The sequence below is a fragment of the Rhinolophus ferrumequinum genome, chromosome 7, assembly GCF_004115265.2.
Source record: "Rhinolophus ferrumequinum isolate MPI-CBG mRhiFer1 chromosome 7, mRhiFer1_v1.p, whole genome shotgun sequence".
Taxonomy (NCBI): Eukaryota; Metazoa; Chordata; class Mammalia; order Chiroptera; family Rhinolophidae; genus Rhinolophus; species Rhinolophus ferrumequinum.
Window position 1 is genome coordinate 94,090,816 of NC_046290.1, and position 23,020 is coordinate 94,113,835.

General features: G+C 38.5%; 1 protein-coding gene across 11 annotated transcripts in view; it reads left to right on the forward strand.

Moving 5' to 3' along the window:
• Positions 1-294: 294 nt before the first annotated feature.
• GTF2I (general transcription factor IIi) overlaps positions 295-23,020 on the forward strand; it is a 94,054-nt gene continuing 71,328 nt past the window's right edge. For 4 of the 11 annotated variants that reach the window (XM_033111040.1, XM_033111037.1, XM_033111039.1 and 1 more), the window contains exons 1-2: positions 295-682; positions 22,747-22,850. In XM_033111040.1, the coding sequence (XP_032966931.1) occupies positions 22,752-22,850 (99 nt within the window). In that variant the 5' untranslated portion in view covers positions 295-682; positions 22,747-22,751. Of the gene's footprint in view, positions 683-2,212; positions 2,623-22,746; positions 22,851-23,020 lie in introns of those variants that run through there. The other 7 variants (XM_033111031.1, XM_033111032.1, XM_033111035.1 and 4 more) reach the window with 4 other exon arrangements.

Genomic DNA, 23,020 nt, shown 5'->3' on the forward strand with positions numbered 1-23,020 from the left:
GGCTGGACCGCCACCGGCCTAGATTTTCACCCCTGCACCCCAGGTCCCCTCCCCCACCCGGGCAGCCGCGCAGGCCCCAGGTGCAGCCATGTTCTCGATCCCACCACCCGCGCCTCCATTGACAGTCCTTGCCCGAGAGGGCCGGGCGCCGCGCTCTCCGCGTCCCCCCGGCTTGGGGTTCGCAGGCGCGACGCTTCCTGGGAGTCGTAGTCCGCCGCCCCCGCCATCACGTTGATGGGGACGAATCAAAAACTACAACTCCCGCTGGGCGGCGCTGCCAGTGCGCACGCGCAGCAAGTCTTCGAGGAACAAAAAAAAAAAGAGGAGGAGGAGGGTGAGAGAGAAGCTCGGAGAGCAGAGAAAAGGGGCCACCGATCGCCCCCCCGCTTCCCTGCACGCACTCTCTAGCTGTGGCCGCCCGACAGCCTCGGTTACCCCGGCCTCTCTCTCGGTCCCCTGTGATTGGATCTAGGCGCTGAGCGAGGCCCTGCCAGGGCGGCCATGCGGCGGTGACAGGAGCTCGGCCGAGACGCACGGGCCCCTCGCCCTCTCACCTCCTGCCCGCTAATCGGCTCGCCTCAGCCCGAGGCTGCTTCACCGCGGCCGCAGCTCACGCACGGCCCACGCTCGCCTCTCTTCGGCACCCCCGATCCCGGCGCTGCCTGGAGGCGGCTGCACTCGGGTGAGTCCCTGTCGCCTCATCCCCCGTCCCCCGCCCTAGTTGCCATCGCGAGCAGGGCCTTTATTTGAGGACCCCCCCCCCGGGGCCTGCACGGACAAGAGTTTGGGGACTGTCGGCAGCCGTGTGGGGTACTCCAGCCCCCCCACCCCGGGCCGCCGGCGTTGGGGGTGGGGCAGGCGCAGATGTGGTCGCGGGGGACGACAGTTGCACGCGCGCGCCTGGGTACGCATGGGGGAGGGGCGCGCGCGCCTGCGCCGCGTGGGGGGGTCTCACGCGTGAGGCCCGCGCGCGAGCGAGCTTGTGGCTGCGCATACCCGGCCGCTGATTGGCCGGCTCGGGTGGTGCGGGTGCGCGCGCGGTGCCAGGCCCGAACGGTGGGGTCGCGCTCAGCCTGGTGTCTCCGGGGCTCGTGCGCCCAGGCAGCAGACGTTCTGGATTGGCCGGCGGGCAACGGGGGCGGTGCCGCGCTGCTTGGTAACTGCGGCTGGCAGGCGGGCGGGCCGGGGAGCGTGGCCCCTCCCCGTCCCCACCCCTGCCCTTCCCAGCCTGCGCCCAGGTGGAGCCCCGAGTGGGCTTTGTCCCGGCCGGCGGGCGCGCCTGCCCCGCTGTGCCTGTTCTTTGGGGGAAATCAACACAATGACCGGAAGGAAAACCTCAGCCTTTGGGCCACGAAAATAAGCCGTCTGGATTGGGCCAGCACCCAGTCGGCGTTTCAGGGGAGGAAGAAGACAAAAACTGTCCTCTTTCCCCTTCCAACCCCCTCCACTTTTGCTTGTCCAAGTTTTGCCTTTATTAAAGCGAGGTTTTTTGTTTTTTGTTTTTTAGTGTTATGGTTTTGCGCTAATTTGCGGCTGAGAGTGTTCAGATGTCGGGTCCTGTTCAAGTAGTGCTCACTCCTGCGAATGCGGGGTCCCGTGCAGACTTCTCACCCTCTGCATTCAACTTTGCAGCAGACAATGGCTTGATAGACCATAGAGCCTGAGCGTAGTCTCTGGGTGTTGAGGAAATAAAAAGGGGAAGTTAGTTTGCAGATGAGAATGTGCAGTAGAGTGCCCTGAGGAGGCAGGGTATTTCCCCCAGGAGATGACTGATTTTATTTTCTAGTACAGTAGACCCCCTCCTTATCCGCGGTTTCACTTCCTGCAGTTGCAGTTGAGGTCAGAAAATATTAAATGGAAAATTCCAGAAATAAATTCATAAGTTTTAAATTTCTCGCGCCGTTCTGAGTAGCGTGATGAGGTCCTGCTCTGTCCCGCCCGGGATGTGAATCATCCCTTTGTCCAGCGTATCCACGCTGTGTACGCTACCAGCCGCTCGTCACTTAGTAGCCATCTCGGTTTCGGTATTGCAGTGCTTGTGTTCAAGTAACACTTAATTTTCTTTAACAATGACCCCAAAACGCAAGAGCAGTGATGCTGGCAATTCAGATATGCCAAAGAGGAGCCGTAAAGTGCTTCCTTTAAGTGAAAAGGTGAAAATTCTTGACTTAATAAGGAAAGAAAAAAAATCCTATGCTGAAGTTGCTAAGATCTACAGTAAGAACGAATCTTCTATCCGTGAAATTGTGAAGAAGGAAAAGGAAATTCGTGCTAGTTTTGCTGTGGCACCTCAAACTGCAAAAGTGACGGCCACGGTGCGTGATCAGTGCTTAGTTAAGATGGAAAAGGCATTAAGTTTGTGGGTGGAAGACATGAACAGAAAATGTGTTCCGGTTGATGGCAGCATGTTGCGCCAGAAAGCACTGAGCCTGTATGAAGACTTCAGTAAGGGATCCTCTGAAAGGACTGACACCAAGCCATTTACTGCAAGTAAGGGATGGTTACACAGATTCAGGAATAGGTTTGGACTGAGAAATGTAAAAATTACTGCAGAGGCTGCGTCTGCTGATGAAGAAGCTGCTGTCACATTTCCGGCAGAGTTGAAGTTGATTAAGGAGGAAGGTATGTATGCATAGGAAAAACCAGTATATGTAGGGTTCAGCACTCTCCAAGGTTTCCGGCATCCACTGAGGGTCTTGGAATGGACCCCCTGCGCATAAGAGGGAATGGACCCCCTGTGCTACTGTACACATTTTAGCTTTGGCCATTCTTAAGCCACTGTGGTGTGCTGCCTTGTGTTTTTCTTTGGCCTGCTTCTTGGTTGGCTTCTTGGCTCACACACCTGTGGGCTAGGATGACTTTCTTTTCAGGCTTATATGCTTATATGTAATCACTCCTTTAAAGCTTTCTCAGAATTTGCTGTTTCTTCTTACATTATCCCTGTCAACTTGTTTGCCCCTCCTAGGAGGGCATCTTTATTTCCTCGAGGAGTGGTTTTGGTTCTGCCTTGTTGTACATGTACCTGGCCTAGTCACTAGGTATTAAACTCCTCGGTGGGTAGGGATTAAAAGCCTTTTCTGCCTTTGTTTCTCATCTGCCAGTCTACAACTGTCGAAGTACTTTGCATATTGTAATAACAGCTAACATTTGAATATTTCTTATGTGCCTGGCATCGCTCTTAAGCCCTTAACATATGTTTTCTTATTTAATCTTCAGAACAATTCTGTAATTCCGTTTTATAGATGAGGAACAAGCCTAGAGGCTTGTTCTATTATCCAGCGATAATTTACTCTTGAATTACCCAGCAAGTAAACCTTGACTCCAAGATTTGAACTAGGCAACGTGACTCTTAACCCTTAAGCCAGTGGTTCTCAAACTAGTGAGCATCAGCACCCCTGGAAAGTTTGTTGAAACACAGTTGCTAGGCTCCACCCCAGACCTGATTCTGCAGGTCTGGGATGGGGCCCCGTAATTTATATTTCTAACTAGTTACCCATGATTCTGATGCTTGAGAACCATTCACCATGGTGTAACTTAAATTTTAAGTGAGGAAAATCTGTTGTAAATGTTTGCTTTTCATTACTTTAAAACTAGATCTTGAAGAACTAAAACTAATTCAAACTGTTTACTGTAGATTGTTTGGGAAACTGAGAGTTGGTTTATTAGCCATGATTACAAAACCAAAAGTTTAAAAACAAAAAAGTCTCCAGTTTAAGAAAGAGCTGCGGATTTTTAAGAATAAAATTAAGAACCTAATAATCTTGGCCTTTCCCCCCCACTCATTCATTTATTAATTCATGACACAGGCATTTATCTCCTTCCAGAGATGCCTAAAGCCTCCCATCCCCACCTCTGAGTATGAAGTCTAGGAACCCGGGACAGGTGAGGTGATAGCGCCTGAGCTTGGCACTGAGATAGGATGGGCCGGGCGGGGGCTGGCAGAGCAAGCCAGAGTTCCAACATCCTCCCCTGCTCCCCTTTCCCCAGCCCTTTGCATCTCCAAGAATTTTGCTTTTAAGATGACTACAGAGATTTTGTTATTAAAATGTAGGCTTTTAGGTTCTTTTTCTTGGGGTACCAGTCTTGTTGAGAAAGATTTTTAGTTTTTCTTAATTGTAATGGATTTCTTAATAGTAAATTAGGTAGGAGGAATGGGATTAATTTACGATTCCATTCTATAATTTTTGATAATCCATAGATTGATGTTGTGTTCCAAAACATAAAATATAAAAGACAAGGCCCTATCTAGGTGGTTGTGATCTATAGGAGCAGTAAATAAAACACTGACAACTTACTAAACACTGAACCTTTACTGTTATTCCTGGTGACTAGCCTGTGTGCATTGCATCCCCGATTCTGTTCTACCATGGTTTCATTCTTCATTGAAACTGAGTTTTTAAGTATTGCAATCCTCTTCTGAACGGTTGTGGTTATAATTGACCTGAAATGGTCTTAACCTTTGGGTTAAACAAATGATAAGTGATTTTTATGTATGTCTAGGGGAAAGCATTGTTTGAAGAGTGGTTTAAGAAGTAACACTGAGGATGGTATTTCACTTTTCCGAAAGGCGTTAGAGGCAATTTACCTGAAAGATAATTGCTAAGAATTTTAGTAGCAGTCTACTAAAGCTCATTCATAGAATTTTTCTTCAAAAGCTGTATACATTTATTTGGGTTAAGCTTATTCATTGTTACTAACTGAAAGTAGAAAATGCAATTAATCGGTTCATTGTAGAGTTGAGATGTAATCAGTGGGCTTAAAATGGCAGCATAGCAATGTGAAGAATACTATTCGGTTAACGAAAGTGTAGCTGAGGCTTCCTGCCTGCGGGAATAAAATTAAGAATTAGTATTTTAGAGGACCTATGTATACTGGAAAAATTATGGATAAATCAGAAGTGTTGAGGGTATTATCTTGATATTCTTCATTTTCCATTTTTTTCTCTTTCTGCCTTTACCGTTTTCCTTTTGTCCTTCACTGGAACTCTCCACACTGCAGTTTCCCTTTTTATGTTTTTGTTTTTCTTTTCTCCTCTTTGTTTCTACAATTCTTGTTTTAGTATTCCTTGCTTGTTACTGGCAGTACTACTCTGCTGTTTCCCACTTTGGTCTAGTAGGAAAGTAAGAGTTCGATATAGTCATGGATTGTCCGAGTTGATGGAGGATCTAGTCATGGGTTGTCAGCTGATGGAGGATTTGGTTGTAACTTGATTAAATGCTATAGAGGATTTTTTAAAGAATTTGTTTATTTAAAAAGTGTAACAAGAGTCAAAATGAATATCTAATTGAGAGCTGGAGTATCGCTTAGTAGATACAGACAGGTTCTGAAATCAGTCCGCTTGGATTCAAATCCGGGCTCTTGCCGCTTCCTACTTGTGTCACCTTGAGCATTCACTTCACATCTTTGTGCCTCAGTTTCCCTATTTTAAAACAAAGGAGGGTGATGATGATAGAACCTCTTTCTTTTTTATGGTTTTTGTGAAGATAGAATGAGTTAAAGTGCTTAGGATGGTATCGGTGTACAGTAAGCATTCAATAAATATTAGCCATAAAAATAATATTTTTAACACTTTTGAGAAATTGAGTTTCTAAGGAAGTAAAAATTTTACTAGTAATACTGACTCCAAGGGTAATCTCCAGAGAGTCTGCAGACGAAGTCTGTGAAGGCAAGGACTTGTTCTTCCTGGAAATTCCCTCTTGTCACTGTTAAATTGTTTTTGGTTTTGTAGTATGGTAAGGGAAATAATGTTTTTCCCCCCTTAAAAAGTACTGTGTGTGATTGTATTATGGTACAATTGTAGAAGCAGAGAGGAGTGAAGTTTGGTCCTATTTAGGGTATCTGGTTAAAATGAGCCCTGGTTGGTGGACAGAACCTATACATTTCTTTTTTTTCTTTTTCTTTTTTCTTTTTCTTTGCTAAGTGTGTTTTTCCAAGACGCATCGGCTCCAAGTCAAATAGTTGTTTCAATCCAGTTGTGGAGGGCGCAGCTCACAATGACCCATGTGGGGATCGAACTGGCAACCTTGTGAAGAGCACCACGCTCTAACCAACTGAGCTAAACGGCTGTCCCATATACATTTCTAATATATATGTATAATGTATTATGGAGATTGATGTCTATCTGCAAATAGTGAATTTATAATTTAAATAGCCTCTGGAACTGGTTACCCAACAGATAAATTAATCTATTTCTATCTTCAACTATTGTAAGTTTTAGAGAAAGTGCCTCCCCGTTCCCCCCTGACTGGGGATGTTGTATATTTGAGATAGAAACTAGTAAAGGAGTTGAAGAGTAGTTGCAATTTCTTTGCTTTTATAGGGCAATTAAAGGCAATAAGAAAAACTTAGCTATCTTATTTGTGGCCAGCCCCACTCAGATGTTTTTACTAGAAATTCACAACAGTTCGATTGATGAAAGCTGAGAAAACGTTGCTTCTGTATTCTTATAATTTGTTATATTTAGATAAAGCCCTTACTATTTATCAACAGTAAATTATATTTATTCAATATAAATGTGAATAGACTTTGTCTAGATTGTGTTTTCAGACCAAAATTGATTTAAAGAAAATGAGGTATTGTAACTGAACTAAAGTTAATAAATGGTCTTGGCCTCAGACTTTAAAAAATTTTAGTTGTGAAATGATCGTTTGACAAAGGAGGATGGCAGCATGTATTATGCCTACTTTATACATGAGGAAAGAACAGAGAAACCGGTCCTAGAAGCTGACCCAATTAGTGTAAAATTAGCTAAAGGGGTAAAAGGAGATGCGTTAGCTCCACTTTGCCCTTTTGTTCTTGTTTTTATTTGCCGTATTAAGCATCTGTCAGCATTTTTGATTCAGTGGCATTGCATTCAGTGTTGTTAAAACCATCACCACCACTAAAACCTCATCATTCCAAATGGAAACTCTGTGCCCATTAAGCAAAGACTCTCCCTTCCTTCCTCCCCCCATCCCTGGTAACCTCTAGTCTACTTTCTGTCGCTATGAATTTGTTGTCTAGTCTAGATATTTTATGTAAGTGAATCATACAATGTTTGTCATTTTGTGTCTGGCTTATTTCACTTAGTATATTGTTCTCAAGGTTCATCTGTGTGTTAGCACGTATTGGAACTTCATTCCTTTTTATGGCTGAATAAGTTTTCTTTGTATGCTACACCACATTTTTATTCATCTGTTGATGGACATTTAGGTTGTTTTTATCTTTTGGCTGTTATGAATATTGCAGCTGTGAACATTGGTGTAGGGTGTAATTGAATCCTTGTTTTCAGATATTTTGTGTATAGTATACTTAGGAGTGGAATTGCTGGGTCATTGTTTTTTATTTTTTTTTAAACTTTTTTTAAAATTTATTTTTTAAGTGTTCTTCCAGGACCCATCAGCTCCAACTCAAGTAGTTGTTTCAATCTAGTTGTGGAAGGAACAGCTCACAGTGGCCCATGTGGGGATTGAATAGGTGACCCTGGTGGTATGAGCACTGCGCTCTAACCAACTGAGCTAACCCGCTGCCACATATTTTTTTCTTTTTCTTTTTCTTTCTTTTTTTTTTTTTTAAGATTTTATTGGGGAAGGGGAACAGGACTTTATTGGGGAACAGTGTGTACTTCCAGGACTTTTTTCCAAGTCTAGTTGTTGTCCTCTCAGTCTTAGTTGTGGAGGGTGCAGCTCAGCTCCAGGTCCAGTTGCCATTGTTAGTTTGCAGAGGGCACAGCCCACCATCGCTTGCAGGAGTCAAACAGGCAACCTTGTGGCTCCAACCAACTGAGCCATCCGGGAGCTCAGCGGCAGCTCAGCTCAAGATGCCGTGTTCAATCTTAGTTGCAGGGGGCGCTGCCCACCATCCCTTGCGGGACTGGAGGAGTTGAACTGGCAACCTTGTGGTTGAGAGCCCACTGGCCCTTGTGGGAATCAGACCGGCACACGGAGCTCCAACTACCTGAGCCACCGGGCTGGTCCTGTTTTTTTCTTTTTAATGCTTTCTTGGGGCAGAAGAATTTGGATGGGTCAGAACAAATCTCTCAATAGTATAGAAAATCTGTGTAAAATGAGTTTGTCCTTTTGTGAATATTAAATTTGTGTCTGCCATTTCTACCACGAATACTTACTTCTTTGAAGAGGTTCTTTATAGTGATATTTAAAAAAAATTGTGGCAAAATATACATCACATAAACCTTACTATTTTAATAATTGTAAGTGTACAGTTCAGTGGCTTTAAGTACATTCCTATTGTGGTACAACCGTCACTCCGCCCATCTCCAAAACTTCACTTTCCTAAACTGAAACTGCCCGTTAAACAATAATCTCCTCTCGCCCCTCCAATCCGCTCCCCGGCATCCACCATTCTGCTTCCTGTCACTATGAATTGGACTATGTTAGGTACTTCATATAAGTGGAATTATACAGTATTTGTTCTTTCACTTAGCATAATGTCCTTAAGGTTTATCCATGTTGTAGCATGTGTCAGAATTTCCTTTTTAATCCTCAAAATGATGTTTTTTGGAAGTTTTTGTTTTTATAGTATGGCAAAGGAAATAATTTTTTAAAAAAGTACTGTATAAGATTATATTATAATTGTAGAAGCAGAGAATAGTGAAGAGTTGGTTAAAATGAGCCCCGGTTAGACAGAGCCTGTGAAGATTTCTGATTGGATAGGTCTGGTATTTTGAGAATGACTGTTTTGATTGCATTAACATACATGGTCCTTAGAGATAGTATTTTTTATAGTAAGTTAAAAATTGTTTTGTGATTATGTATTCTTGTCGTGTTGATTGCTCCTGTAAAGCTTTTGGAGTAATTTTTTAGGGTATGTTGTAAAACAGCGGGGTAGTCACTTTACCCAACTAGATTCTCACTTTTTGAGTTATTTCATTATTTTTTTCCCTTCTTTGTAGCTTTAAGTGTATGAAAAATAGCAAAATTGAGTGTTTGAGCCGTTGTTCACCTTTTATACTTTAAGCTTTGGAAAAGAAGAGCTTTTTTTCCTTACATTTGGAACAGTACTCATTTATCCCCTTACTTACCCAACATGTTGAGGGCCTTCGGTGTGGGGAGATAGGTATTCTCTGAGGCTCCAGAACACAATCTGTTGAAAATAATGCTATGGGCAAATTATATTATTTGTTGAGAGCTTCAGGATAAAGACTCTTTAGTTTGTATATTCAGTCTAATTTACTTTTTTAAATATTTGGAGTGAGGTGACTCTAATTTAAATTTTAAAACAGTCTTTGAGGAGTACATTAAATGTAAGCAAGCTTTCATGCTTGCACATGCATGCTTTAAAAGGTGCACATACTTTATTTCAAAACAGTGATTTGTTGTATACCTTAAATTTAACACAATGTTATGTGTCACTTATATCTCAATGAAGTTGGGAACAATAAGAAGTAAAAATAAATACAAAAAAACCCCCAGTGATTTATTTTAACATTTTTCTGATTAATTTTCCTGCCCAACAGAAAATAGGTTATTTTCTTTAGCAGTTAGTTGGGAAATTTTCATTTTATCAAACTTGGATTTGGAGAGTTTATATGTAAACAAGTAGGCACATATGCATGTATTTTTAAAATAACTGATTATTTTAATAACATTTAAATTTCTAAATTCTTACTCAATTTACTGAATGCTTGTGTGAAGCACCTAATAGATTCTGATAACAACCTTGAGGTAAGTATATATATTATTGTCTTTTTCCAGACTAATAAATTTAGGATTGAACAATCGCAAGGTCAGCCATATTTAATTGCTGATAGAACTTGAATTCAGAACTTTGGCCTGAATCCAAAGTTGGTGATCATAATAGCTTTGCCTCTGTTGCCTGCCTTCTGGAAATAGTACATTAAAAAAAAAAATAAAGATGGACTTTTAGATCATAATTACTTGATTTTCATTTCCTCTTCCAATTTATAAAGTTGGAAAGTTAGAAAAAGAACAAGTAATCCAGCTTTTTTCCCAATACCAAGTGATTTTTAAATTTGGAGTAAGGTCAAAGGGACTTGTTCTTTGTGTATTGGCAGGGCAAGCTGCTGCTTAAAAATCTGGACTACCAATTTAAAAATGTAATTTATGCATTTGTGAAAATTTTCTCTTGAACTGTAGTGCCAAGAAAAGTTGTGAGTGTTCTTGAATAGCTAATTTTTTTATCGTTTGTTTTTCAAGGACATTGTTTTGGCTACTGTGGAACTCAGAATTGAACTTGTGGTCCACTGATTGGGCAGATCTTCTTTCCCTGGCTTCGTTTTATTGTTTTGTCATTCTTACCTTCACCAGGCTTAAAAAAAAGAAAATTAGCTAATTTTGTTGGTTCTCTCAACATTTGGTATAAAGTTTTAAGTATAAATGTAACACAGTTGACGATAATGTCAAATCTGAATCCTTCAAATATATTTTGTTTCTTCTTGAGTGATCACTTGGTTTTTAGTGATGTAATTACCAGCTTTATTTGAGCAGATAGAAATTCAGAATATAGTGTCTTAAAATATAAGCATAACCTGCTGTAAAAACTTAAAAGCCTTGACTTAAAAATCTATCTTGATTAAAGTTTTGTCTTAGGGATTTCTTATTTTATTTTTAAGCACTTGCCTTTTTATATAGAAAGATAAATGAATTAAAATGGGCTATCTGACTATTTTTCCTGTTTGCCGAAGTGTATATGTTATGTATATATGTTAACATATAATTAACATATTAATATAAATTGTGATGCTTTATATTCTGTTATTGAATATTTATCAAATGGAACATCTGAGTGAAAAGCAACCTAATTGGATTTCTTTTGGAAAGTACTGTGATTTACTGGTTAATGTGTAGTCTGTAGAGTTTTACTTGATAATCTCTAGATTGTTTATACTTTTGGACATATTTGCCTTTATGAATTTCCAAGCACTCCCTCCTTACAACGCAAGAAGAAAAACAGCCTATTTCTAGTTTTATTTAGCTAACAGAGACAAATTGTAATCATAATTTACTATTTAATGTCCTTTTCTCTTCTCCCAATTCTGACATTCTGAACACCTGTAACAGCAAAAGCAGCAAGAGAATTAAACACCTACGAGAAAAGACAAAAGTCGGAGCAATTTTAATTTGCTTTAAAAGTTATTTTAGAATGCTGTTGTTTAAACTCACAAAATACAGTTGCCCCGTGAATAACATGGGGGTTAGGGACGTGCCAACCCTGGCAGTTGAAAATCTGCTTATAACTTTTGACTCCTCACCAAAACTTGACTAATAGCCTGACCAGAAGCCTTACTGACGTCATAAGCAGTTGATTAACAGGTATTTTGTATGTTACATATATTATATACTGTATTCTTACAATAAAGTAAGCTAGAGAAAAGGAAATGTTACTAAGAAAACCATAAGGAAGAGAAAATACATTTTTACAGTACTGTATGTATTTATTGAAAAAAAATCTGCATGTAAGTGGACCCAAGCCATTGAAACCTGTGTTGTTTAAGGATCAACTGTAGATTTAAGAACAGTCAACAAACAAAATGTCCCACGTAGAAACCCCATTCAGTTTTGCCAAATGTCACTTTATAGCAGAAGCATCTAATCCAGGATCATATTTTCACCCAGTTGTCTTGTCTCCAGTATACTTCACTGTAGAACAGTTCCTCAGCCTTTGAGTTTCATGTCCTTTGAGTTTCATCTTTTTGAAGATTACAGGGCAGTCATTTTATAGAATGTCTCTCAGCTTGGATTTGTCCAAGTTGGGCTAGAGTATAACAATGTTCTCATTGTTCTGTTGGGTTGACTGTGAATGTTGATCACTTGGTTAAGATGGTATATACCGTGTTTTCCGTTGTTAGTGTTTTGTGTGGCAATACTTTGGGATAATGAAAATATCTTTATTTTTTATTTTTATTTTTTTTTAGAATTGAGGAACTCTATCTTTTTTCTCTTAAGGCTGGGAATTTTTATATTTTTATTTTTTAGAGATGAAGTTTAGTGCACAGACTTAAAAATTCCGTTAGTGTTGTTGTCTAAGTTGTTGAAAAGGTAATGTTTTTCTGAGATTTAGATACCGTGAAAAATGTTAAAAATCGGATTAAATTTTTACATTGTATGATGTGGTTTGAAAGAACGGGGAATTAAGGCAGTCGGCTCTTGATTAGATTCTATTTAATAATTCTGTGATCTTGGGCAGTTTACCTTGTTTTTTACCAAGTTACCAGCTGCTGTGTTTTTTTTTTTAATTTTTTTGGGAATATTGGGGAAGAGTGTGTTTTTCCAGGACCCATCAGCTCCAAGTCAAGGCATTGTTTCAATGTAGTTGTGGAGGGCTCAGCTCACTGGCCCATGTGAGAATCGAACTGGCGACCTTGGAGTTACGAGCACTGCGCTCTAACCAGTAGACCCAACCAGCTGCCCTATCAGCCGTTTTTATGTTTAATAAAGATCTGCTTTGTACAATGTGTCAGGCAGATGTTATCCTTTTGTAATAAACACACCGAGATACTAAATTAATTTCTTTGGTATCATTAGAAGACAAACCGATAGGGTCAATGAATAACTGTAAACATTTTCTATAGAAGCTACTAAGTGGACATAATTAGAAAAAATGGCAGTATGTTGAAAAAAATTAAAGACACTTGTAAATTCTGTGTTCAAAATCTGAACTGATTGTACTAAATGTATACTGACATTGTAGGGATGAATAAGTTTCCTTTCCTGAAAAACAGATTCATTAGTACTTAGTAATTATAGGTTGAACACGGAGGTATTTAAGTACTATAAATTTTAGAGGTAAAAAAACTTAGGCACCCTAAAAGATTGCCATAATATAGTATTACATGATAGTTTGAATAATTTTAATGCGACTAAAACTCGATCAAAATGAAGTTAGCTGATTCAACTCTTAGATCTTTTCCATTTATTTTAGGTACCATCTTAGGACAAAATGTGTAACATTTTAGATGATGAATTTTAACTTTTTCTTAGTACTCATGATTTTGAAATTTCTTTTATAAATAAGAATTTATGTATTTTAGAAGTTTGAGATCCTATTTTCAAGTAGAATTCAGTGATACTTGACGTTGTTTTTATACTTCTCACTGAAGATTTTTCTGTTAGTGTATATATTTAAGATTATGGTGATGTTTTTAGTCATTAATTTTGTTGAAACTTGGCTTTACTGGCTCTTAATGAATTGGTAAATTTCAGTTTTACCTCATATACAAAAAATAACCTGAGACTAGATCTTAAAGAATGGAGACAACTGGAAGACTAAAAAACCAAGGAGGAGATAGCTTATCTTAAAATCTGGCCCAGAAGCAGAACATCCACAGCACAGGAAAATCACACTGCAGTTTCTGGTATTGCGGTCAAAACTTAAATTTGGATGGAAGATACTCCTGGTAAAAGTATTCCCAACACCTCCCACCCTCCCTTTCAGCCTGTTGAATAATTATAGAATGAATACCATTACCTGTCCTTAATACTTTTCTGTAGCCTTCCATGGACAGTATCCTAGTGGTAGGTACTTTAGCTTATTTTGAAGATTTTGTCAGTTTTAATTGATCCATGTATCTGTGGTGTAGTAATTACAGGACTAATACAAAACCTGAGTTAGGAAAGTTACTGATTTTTATAATTTTGAATTTTATTTCACTGTACTTAAGTAAATATACAGGGTAGATCTTAATTGCTTATTACAAGTAAAAGTAACTGAGATAACCTTAGTAGTCTGCAGAAAATTGTGAACATAAGTTTTTTTTTTCCACAATAAAATAAAATGATTCTGGTGCCTTGATCAATTTAAATCCATTTCCTCTTAGTTCAGAGTGGGTCTTGGGTCTTGGATTTTAAGTTTTGCTAATTTAATGATATGTTTAAGTGCCTGTCAGCAGTGTGTTGTGACATAAGTTATGTGTTCATCTAGACAATTGTTCTGTAACACATTCATGTTTTTCTTTGAACCAAATCCTTTCTTTTCTTTTTAGAATGTGACTGATGTTGATATGTAAACTATTTCTTAATGTCAATCATAATCTTTGCTTCATCGACAAAAAAAGATACAGTTTTGCCTTAATTTATTTATGATGAGTGGCAGTTAATTTACTGCCTCATAAAATTGCCTGGTGTTACAGTTCTGATCACGATATAATTACTTTGGGTTCTTTTTTTAACCTGCTTTTCTTTGATTATTAGCGTGATAATAATCACGATAAGCATGAAAGAGGTAACTTGGAATTTGGAGATATGGATTCTAGTTCCTTGTTATAAAATTAATTGTATGACCTTAGCAAGATGGCTAATCTTTCTGGGATGGGTTTCTCATTTATAAAATAATAGATCAAAGTGGTTGCACTAAAATATCTTGAGTTTTCTTCTTGATCTAAGATTGTATGTTGTATGATTGAAATGGAAAGATATTTGTTGAAAATAACATAATAGCACAAAAAAGAAAGTGCATAAATGTAATAAAAAAAACATGATCAGTGTTATGGTACCTCCTCCATTTACCAGTCTGACCTGAAACTTAATTTGAAGTGGAAATATGTTGAAAGTTTAGTAATATTTTAGGGATCAGCATAATAAAAACATATTAAGAACATCAGTTTGTTTGTTTAATTTCTTTTTATTGAGGAATATTGGGGAACAGTGTGTTTTTCCAGGGGCCATCAGCTCCAAGTCATTGTCGTTCAGTCTAGTTGTGGAGGGCGCAGCTCAGCTCCAAGCCCAGTCGCCTTTTTCAGTCTTTAGTTGTAAGGGGTGCAGCCCACCATCCCATGTGGGAATTGAATTGGCAACATTGTTGTTAAGAGCTCCCCCTCTAACCAACAGGAGCCATCCATCCCTGCTGAGCATCAGTTTTTTACCTTTGTTAAGAGTGATGATGGCGTGTGTGAAAATCTTCAAGAGCTCTCTGACTCGCTATAATTTTTATTTTGCATTTAACAGCAGGATCGGTAAATTAAAAGCAGAAGTATGGTCAAATGAAAAAATTTATATGGAATTAATTATTGGCATATTTTGAGGTAGAACAGATCAGAACAGTAAGGACACAGATAAACCTAATCCCTGAAATGGATCTCCAACAAGAAACACAAGAAGATTTTAAAGAATGGCTGGAGTCTGTTTTCAGAGAGATAAAAGAAGACCATCGCATCTATTAAACAATAGCCAACTGACCAGGATAAAAGATAAGAAAATCAAACAGGAGCAGGCCAACTAGTTCATATTTGAAACTCATAAAGGAGAATTAAAATTAAATCAGGTACACAAAAGATAAAAGAATGGAAGAATTAAATTGAAAAAAATGGGAAAGAAGATATAGCAGCCTCAGGTAGCTGTTAATGTTTTGTGTTGGTGGCATACTTTTTCATTCCATTTTCTCCTGCTAACAGTGTCCTGCTTTGCCTTTTGTTTGAGTAGCCGCTAGCTACACTGCTAATCACAGTGTATCCCAGGTAATCTTTTTATGACTAGTCACAGTAATTGGGCTTGGGGTAGGATAAGCTTGTGACACAAACCCCTAGAACTGTTGTGCAAACAGTAGCAGGAAGACATGATACAGGTAACCCCCCATAACACGGCACTTCTATAACACAGTTTTTCGCTGTAACACCGTTTGAGATTTGGGGGAAACCCTCGCACAACACGGCATCCTAGAACACGGTTTCACTCTAACACGGTTTGAGAATTAGAGAAATCCCCTAAAAACATGGAGCATAATAAGAGCTTTTAAGAGCAAAAAATACCTCATTCGAAATTAGGGAAATCCCCGAACAACACGGAACGTAATAAAAGCTTAGTAGTGATGACGAAGAAAACATTATTTTATACATATTAATATGTTATACTTTTGGTGAAAATTGCTTTAATAAAGATATTTCTCAGTTATTAAAATACAATATTATGTTTTTTAAGTTTTTGGAGCATAATCCCCTTTTTTATACTAGCTCTTTGTTTCGTATAACACGGATTCACGAAACATGGCACTTTTTAGAAACCTAACAACCGTGTTATACGGGGTTACCTGTAGTCTGTTTTCTCTGGGTTATAGTATACTATAGGTATGTGGTAAACTTAAAGATGCATGTGGCTGTCATCTCTGTTTTAGGGAAGAACCAAACCCATCTGCGCAAGAATGAGGCAGGCCCACAGGGAGATAATAGAGAGAACTCAAAATACATGTCCTGTGTTCCTGGATCTAGCTGTGTGCGGAGTCCGTGCAATCTTTAGATTGAATAATTAAGAAAAGAAACAATAAAAGTTCCCTTTACTTGAGGTGGCTTGAATTGGGAATTTGTAACCTTGTAATCAAATAGTTCTGGCTAATTTGTAAATTGTTCTTGAAAGTAAAGAATATTGTAAGGTGTGGTTCCTGGAGTTGGTGGAACTAATAAGAATGTTCTAAAATTACAAAGCAAAATATTTATTACAAAGCAAAATCTTATTAAAAGTTGGTAAGATTGACAGGCATTTTGAAGGGGTAATGTGAAAAGGCTTAGTATTAAAAGGAAAATGGAACTCAGATAACAGAAGTCAGAATCACCTTTGTTCTCAGGGCATTTGCCTATTTCATCACATGAACTTGAGTTTTGAAAACCTTGTGAGATGAGAGGCTCAGAAATCAAAGTCCACAAGTTGCCCAAAATGCAGAGGTCGAATAGGAGACCCGTCTTTTCAGGAAGCTGAGACTGCAAATTGGATTAGGGTGATTGAGAAGTAAACCAGCCTATATCCCTGTTTGTGGTCTGGGTTAACATCTCCTGGGCGATCCAAGGAAACTGAATCCTTGAACTGGGATTATGGTGACTCCAGGTAGGTAGTATGCCCAGACACTTGGAGGAAGGTGCCTTCATCATAGGCCTCAAATTTAAAATAATTTTTTAATATAAAGTTACCAGGATACAGTAAAAGATAATCAAGCATTCATGGGATCAAGTACCATGAATATGAGCAAGAATCACCAGGAACAACAAAAATAACACCTGCAAAAACTTGAGATTTTTGAATTACCAGAAACTATGAAACAATTCTGTTTAAAGAAATACGTCAAGCTTGAAAATCTTTAAAGGAAATTATAAAATGTGACATAGCAATAAATAGAAATTCTAGATACGAAAATGGTAAACAAAATAAATCCATTTATTCTGTGCTTATTAACAGAATAAGCACAGATGAAGACAGAATTAGTGAAATGGAAGATAAGTTAGAATAGACTTTAGTTCAGAGAGAAAACCATGAAAAAAATATACAAGAGGGTAAGAGATTTAAGGACTAACATACATTTAATGGATCTCAGTAGGATAGGAGATAAGAGAGTGAGGTGAGACAGTACCTGAAGAGATAATAGCTGAGAATTTGCCACAACTGAAGGATGGCAATCCTAAATCAAGAAGCCCAGTGAATGACAAACATGGTGGATGAAAAGAAATCTACATCTAGACACCCAGTAAAACTGTAGAACACCAAAGACAAAGAAAACATCTTAAAAACAGCAGGGGTGGGAATGGAGATTACCTTCAAGAGACTGCAGATGACTTCTGAATAGCAACAATGGAAGCCAAAAGATAATGAAATAGCCTCAGCGTGCTGAAAGAAAGTAATTGTCAACTTTGATTTCTATTTCAGTGAAAATAGCTTTCAAAAATAAAGGAAATTTATTGAAAAATAAATTTCAAAAGTTTGCCATGAGGAAGACATTCTAAGGGATTAAATTCAAGCAGAAGGAAACTGGGATATACGAAAGAATGTGGTTAAATCAAAATGAAAATTAAATTGAAACAAAAATAATAGATTTAAAAATACAGAATTAAAAATAAACATACAAAAGCTGAATAGTTAAGGACCTACCTCCAAGTAATAATTGTGAAGATTAAAAGAACGACTGGGATAAAGAATTATTTACTATTGATGCAAATACGCAGTCATCAGACATCAGTGTAGTAATGGCGGAGGGCCTAAGTAGATGATGAGTCACCCAAGAATACAAAAACCATGAAAAGTATTTCTTTAGTTAGCAAAGAAATTCATCTCTTTTAGTGAAAGGGGGCTTTCATGGTGATAGGTCATATCTCTCCAAAATATTTGTGAGACTGATAAATGTAGTGTACCGTGTTTTCCCGAAAAGAAGAGCTAGCCAGACCATCAGCTCTAATGCATCTTTTGGAGCAAAAATTAATATAAAATTACAGTAAAATAAGACCGGGTCTTTAATAATATAATATAATATATAATATAATAATATGATACCGAGTCTTATATAAGACCGGGTCTTATATTAATTTTTGCTCCAAAAGATGCATTAGAGCTGATTGTCCAGCTAGGTCTTATTTTTGGGGAAACACGGTATATAAACATTTCTGGTAGTAATGTACAAAATTTGGCATTATGTATCGAGCTATAAAGATGTTCATGCTATTTATTTCAGTATTAAGAATTTTAAAATGTGGAAATAAAAAGGCAAAAGCTAACTTGACAAAGATGTTAAGAAAAATTGTGTGATTCCATTTCAATGGCCAGTTGATCATTGAGGCAAGGTCACTGTACACATAGTGGGTTAGGCTCTTTGGAATTTCATTAATTTATCCTGAGAATCTGTGTCCCCGGTGTTTCACATGCATTTGACCCATAGCATATCATAAGACTGTACCTCTGTGTTCCTTTTCTCAGGGAATATACCTCGCTCTCCTGTCCTGGGAATGCCCTTGTACAGGTAATCCTTGGAAGTGGGAGATGAAGATGCTCACATGAGGTTGGGGTGGACCTTTGTACACTGGCTCATGTACCCTACGTTTTCTTTTCCCTTGGTTAACTCATTGTTTTACTATAGCTACCCCCAGGGTGGCTCAAGGCATCCTGCGAATTTAAATAAGTTGACTCATAGTTTAATCTCTGTAGCAGTAGAGGCGTGTCTGTGATGATGAAAATGTTTATCTATGATTTTCAATATAGTAGCCACATGGGCTGCTGAGCACAAGAAATGTGCTAGTGCTACTGAGGAACTGAATTTTAAATTTTATTTAATCTTAATTAATTGAGATTTAAATAGCTACATGTGGCTATTATCTAGAGGGACACCCTTTCTGTTGTTCCCTGACTACTGCTTTTTGGCCTTAGCTGATTGCCTTCTTCTAAAGAGATCACCTGTTCTCCCCATACCACTGTCCTTTAGCAACACAGCATCAGAGATACACAATGGGGAGGGAGCAAGCACTTGATGTTACAAATCCAGAAACAAAGTCGTTTTCTTGTCTGACATTTTACCCTATGAATTGTCTCAGTTCAATTTGTCTTCCATTTCTGTAATGACTCAAAGGGATCATTTATCCTTTTTGTATTTAATGTTTTATGGAGTACATGATCATTTTGGTCATTTTTCTTTTTGTTCCAAAGAACTCATCAAGTTCAGAAGTACATACTATGCCTATTTGCATTCCTTATGAATACAGAGCTAACTGTCCCGTTTCAGTTGCTTTCAATTTTTTGTTTCATGGCATGGCCTCTTTTATTAGGAGACTTCTGAGTTTTGACATGATACGATCGATCATATCCTGTTCATTTTGTTGTTGTTCATTTCTAATGAGATACACACACCATTAAAACTTTAAGAAGACTGCATTGGTCCTGCTCCAGTGGCTTAGGGAACACTGTCTGTTTTCTAGGCTCCCTGGATATTTCCATTTTGCTTTTCTGCTCTTACTCTTTCTTCGTCAGATAGTCTTCATCAATATTAAAAAGATGGCCAATAAAGCACTGTAGATATATTCAAGAGTTGTTTGTTTCTTTTTTGTCTATCCAACTCTTTATTTTAAAATGAGGGGGCTCACAAAAGATCAGAGATAAAAGGAACGTTCATGGCAAGTGATTGGTGTAGTGTCTTTCTCTGTTCATACCGTGTTTCCCCGAAAATAAGACCGGGTCTTACATTAAATTTTGTTCCAAAAGATGCATTAGGGCTTATGATCAGGGGAGGTCATCCTGAAAAATCATGCGAGGGCTTATTTTCCGGTTAGGTCTTATTTTTGGGGAAACATGGTAGAAGAGGAGCCTGGCGCAGCCCCGTGGGGACGTGGATTTGGTTAGTGGTCTGGGCAGCTCACACCCTGGCTGTCTGGGCTGCTGTTTCTGTGAGGACCGGGCTGCAGGCTCCACACGCTTGAGTCCTACCCTGGCCTAGTGTGTCCTCTGGTGTTTGTCGTTAACACCACTGCTGTGGAGGCAGTTTCTTCCTGGGAAAGGGAGGGAGGAGACAGGCAGCAGTCACTGAATAAGAGGGACTGGAATGTTCCCTGAATAGTCTTGACTTACGACTGCGCAGGGAAATGACCGCTTGGAACTGGCAAAGAACAGCTCAGCCAATTTCTGTTGTAATCCAGATTCACCCATTTCTAGAGAGCAGAAAGCTCCCAACAAAATACATCCTTCCCCATTAAGTCTGATTGGACTCAGTCACCGCCACGGTTCTCTCCTTTGAAAAATTCTGTCATGCTTCCTGAAAAGTTCTGGAAATGAAATAGGACCTCTCATTGCCTGTGACATCTCTGTGGGGCTGTCGGTGTGGCATCTGTCTCCTGTTTCTTAACATTGAGTGTCAATGACATCATCAGATTTACGGCAATTTAAGTTGAGAAGTGGAAGCAGCAGTAGGCAGAAAAGCGTCCTAGTGTTATGTCCTGGCTCTGAGCGGCCCTATGACTTTGACAAATCATTGCATTTGTAAAATGAGAACACAACTCCTTTCCTTGTGCTGGAGAATTAAAGGAAAAGTGAGATTATTAAGAAATATGAAATATAATAACAGTATATTCTAAGCGAATGTTCTGATACGCTTTAGTTGTCCATTTTGACTGAGCCATATTTTAATGCGTATTGACTTAAACTTATTCATCCAAGAGAAAAAAATGAGGGAACATAATTTCTGTGATTTTAATCATTCTCTTGCTTGATGCTTTTCCTTATTCTCCATTTAGGATACAGATCTTGTTTTGGGAAACAAAATTGCTGTTATTTGTTCAGAGATATATGGAAATATATGTCAGTTGTTTTTATTATTGGTTATTATTATCAAGTTACATTTCCTCAGTACGTATACTTTATTACTTGCTGATATCTAAATCCAGCCTAGCAGTTAATTCCCATGGTAACAGATGGGAAATAGATCACAGGTTTTAGTGTCAGGGAAATAGAGAATCCTCTTAATAATAGGAAAAAACTTAGGTACGTTTTCAGCCAAAATGATTTTCATGCTAACAGCTCTGTGTTCTCTGGAATATTGGGGCTTCAGTTAAGGGATACCCAGGTATTCAGTAAATTTATTATATATTTAGGTGTGTTTTTAGAATTACCATTCATACTTCCAGTCCATAATTTCTTAATCATCTTTTCATATTATATTCATTTGATTATTTGATCTCTTGCTAAAACTAGAGTTAATTCAACTAAATTGAAAGAGATTACTTTTAACAGGTATCGAATTAGCATACTATTGATGGAAAAATAATATTTTTAGTATTACAGTTTTTAAAATTTTGCTTTAGATTTTACATTAGAGTGTTTTTATGTGGTATATTTTTGCTTTTTAATTTTGGTAAAATATTCATATAAAACTTACCATTTTAACCATTTTTAAAAGTGCAGTTCTCTGGCCTTAAGTGCATTCTCACTGTTGTGTGACCATCACCACTAGTGATCTTCAGAACTTTTTCATCAGCGCAAACTAAAACTATACGTATTAAACATAACTCCCTATTATTCCCTCCCCCCAGTCCCTGGCCACTACTATTCTGCTTTCTGTCTCAATGAATTTAACTACTATAGGTAACTCGGGAGTGGTGTCATACAGTATTTGTCCTTTTGTGTCTGGCTTATTTCACTTAGATTAATATTTTCAAGGTTTGTATACGTTGTAGCATATATCAGAAGTTCACTCCTTGTTAAGGCTGAATTATATATATATATATATCACATTTTGCTTATCCGTTCATCTGACAGTGGACATTGGGTTGGTCCCGCCTTTTGGCTATTGTGACTAATGCTGTGAATGAACATGGGTGTGCAGTTCTTTGGGAAGTGGGATTGCTGCAGCATGGGAATTCTGTGTAATATATTGAGGAACTGCCAAATGGTTTTCTACAGTAGGGGCACCATTTTACATTCCTAACAGCAGTGTGCAGGCTTCCAGTTTTCCCACTTCCTTGCCAACACTTAATATTTAATGTTTATGTGTTGAATTTTTCTAGTGCTTGAAATTCAGCTGAGGCTTTTTGCTGATAGCAAAGTATGAGAAAATGTTTTCTAAAGAGAATAATATGCTGTTATAAAGGAATCTTAGATGGTACTTGTCCACTAACCTGTTTCCTTTTTAGTAAGAAAGGAGACATTCTCTTCACCCAACCTTAGTCTGCTTTACCCACTTTTTTCTATAATCAATGTGTGCATGGGAGAAAGGGAACTTTGCATGTTTCCTATGTTGCATTATGATAAACTGCTAGGTTCTGAAGTGCATCACCTTCCTCTCACTTGAGAGAAATTTTAACTGGTTCTGGGTGACATCAGAATTTATTTTGGGGTTATGCTGACCTAATTTTATGGGCATAAAATTAGATGGAAAGTGAGGGGATAGATGTTCTATCTTAAAAGATAGGTGTTTGGGGCAAATAGTAGTTGGTTTCTGAGCCTTATTTTTTTCTTATGCAAGAAAACTGTAAATTAGGCAGTTTGTGAAGGACCCTCACAGCTATTAGCTTGTGTTTAGCAGGACACTGGGTTTCACTTTCTTCTTTCTTCTCTTGCACAGGGATCATGGCCCAAGTAGCAATGTCTACTCTGCCAGTGGAAGATGAGGAGTCTTCAGAGAGCAGGATGGTGGTGACATTCCTCATGTCTGCTCTCGAGTCCATGGTGAGGCGGGCTACAGTTCTGTAAAGCGTCTCATGGTTGGATGCGATTGGGCTTGTGGATTGGGCTTGTGGATGAGCTGGATTTGTTTTTATAAAACATAGGTTTTTTTGGTCTATTGATACGAATAATTTTTTTGCTTGAATAATAATTACAGATTTAAGCCTTTCAAA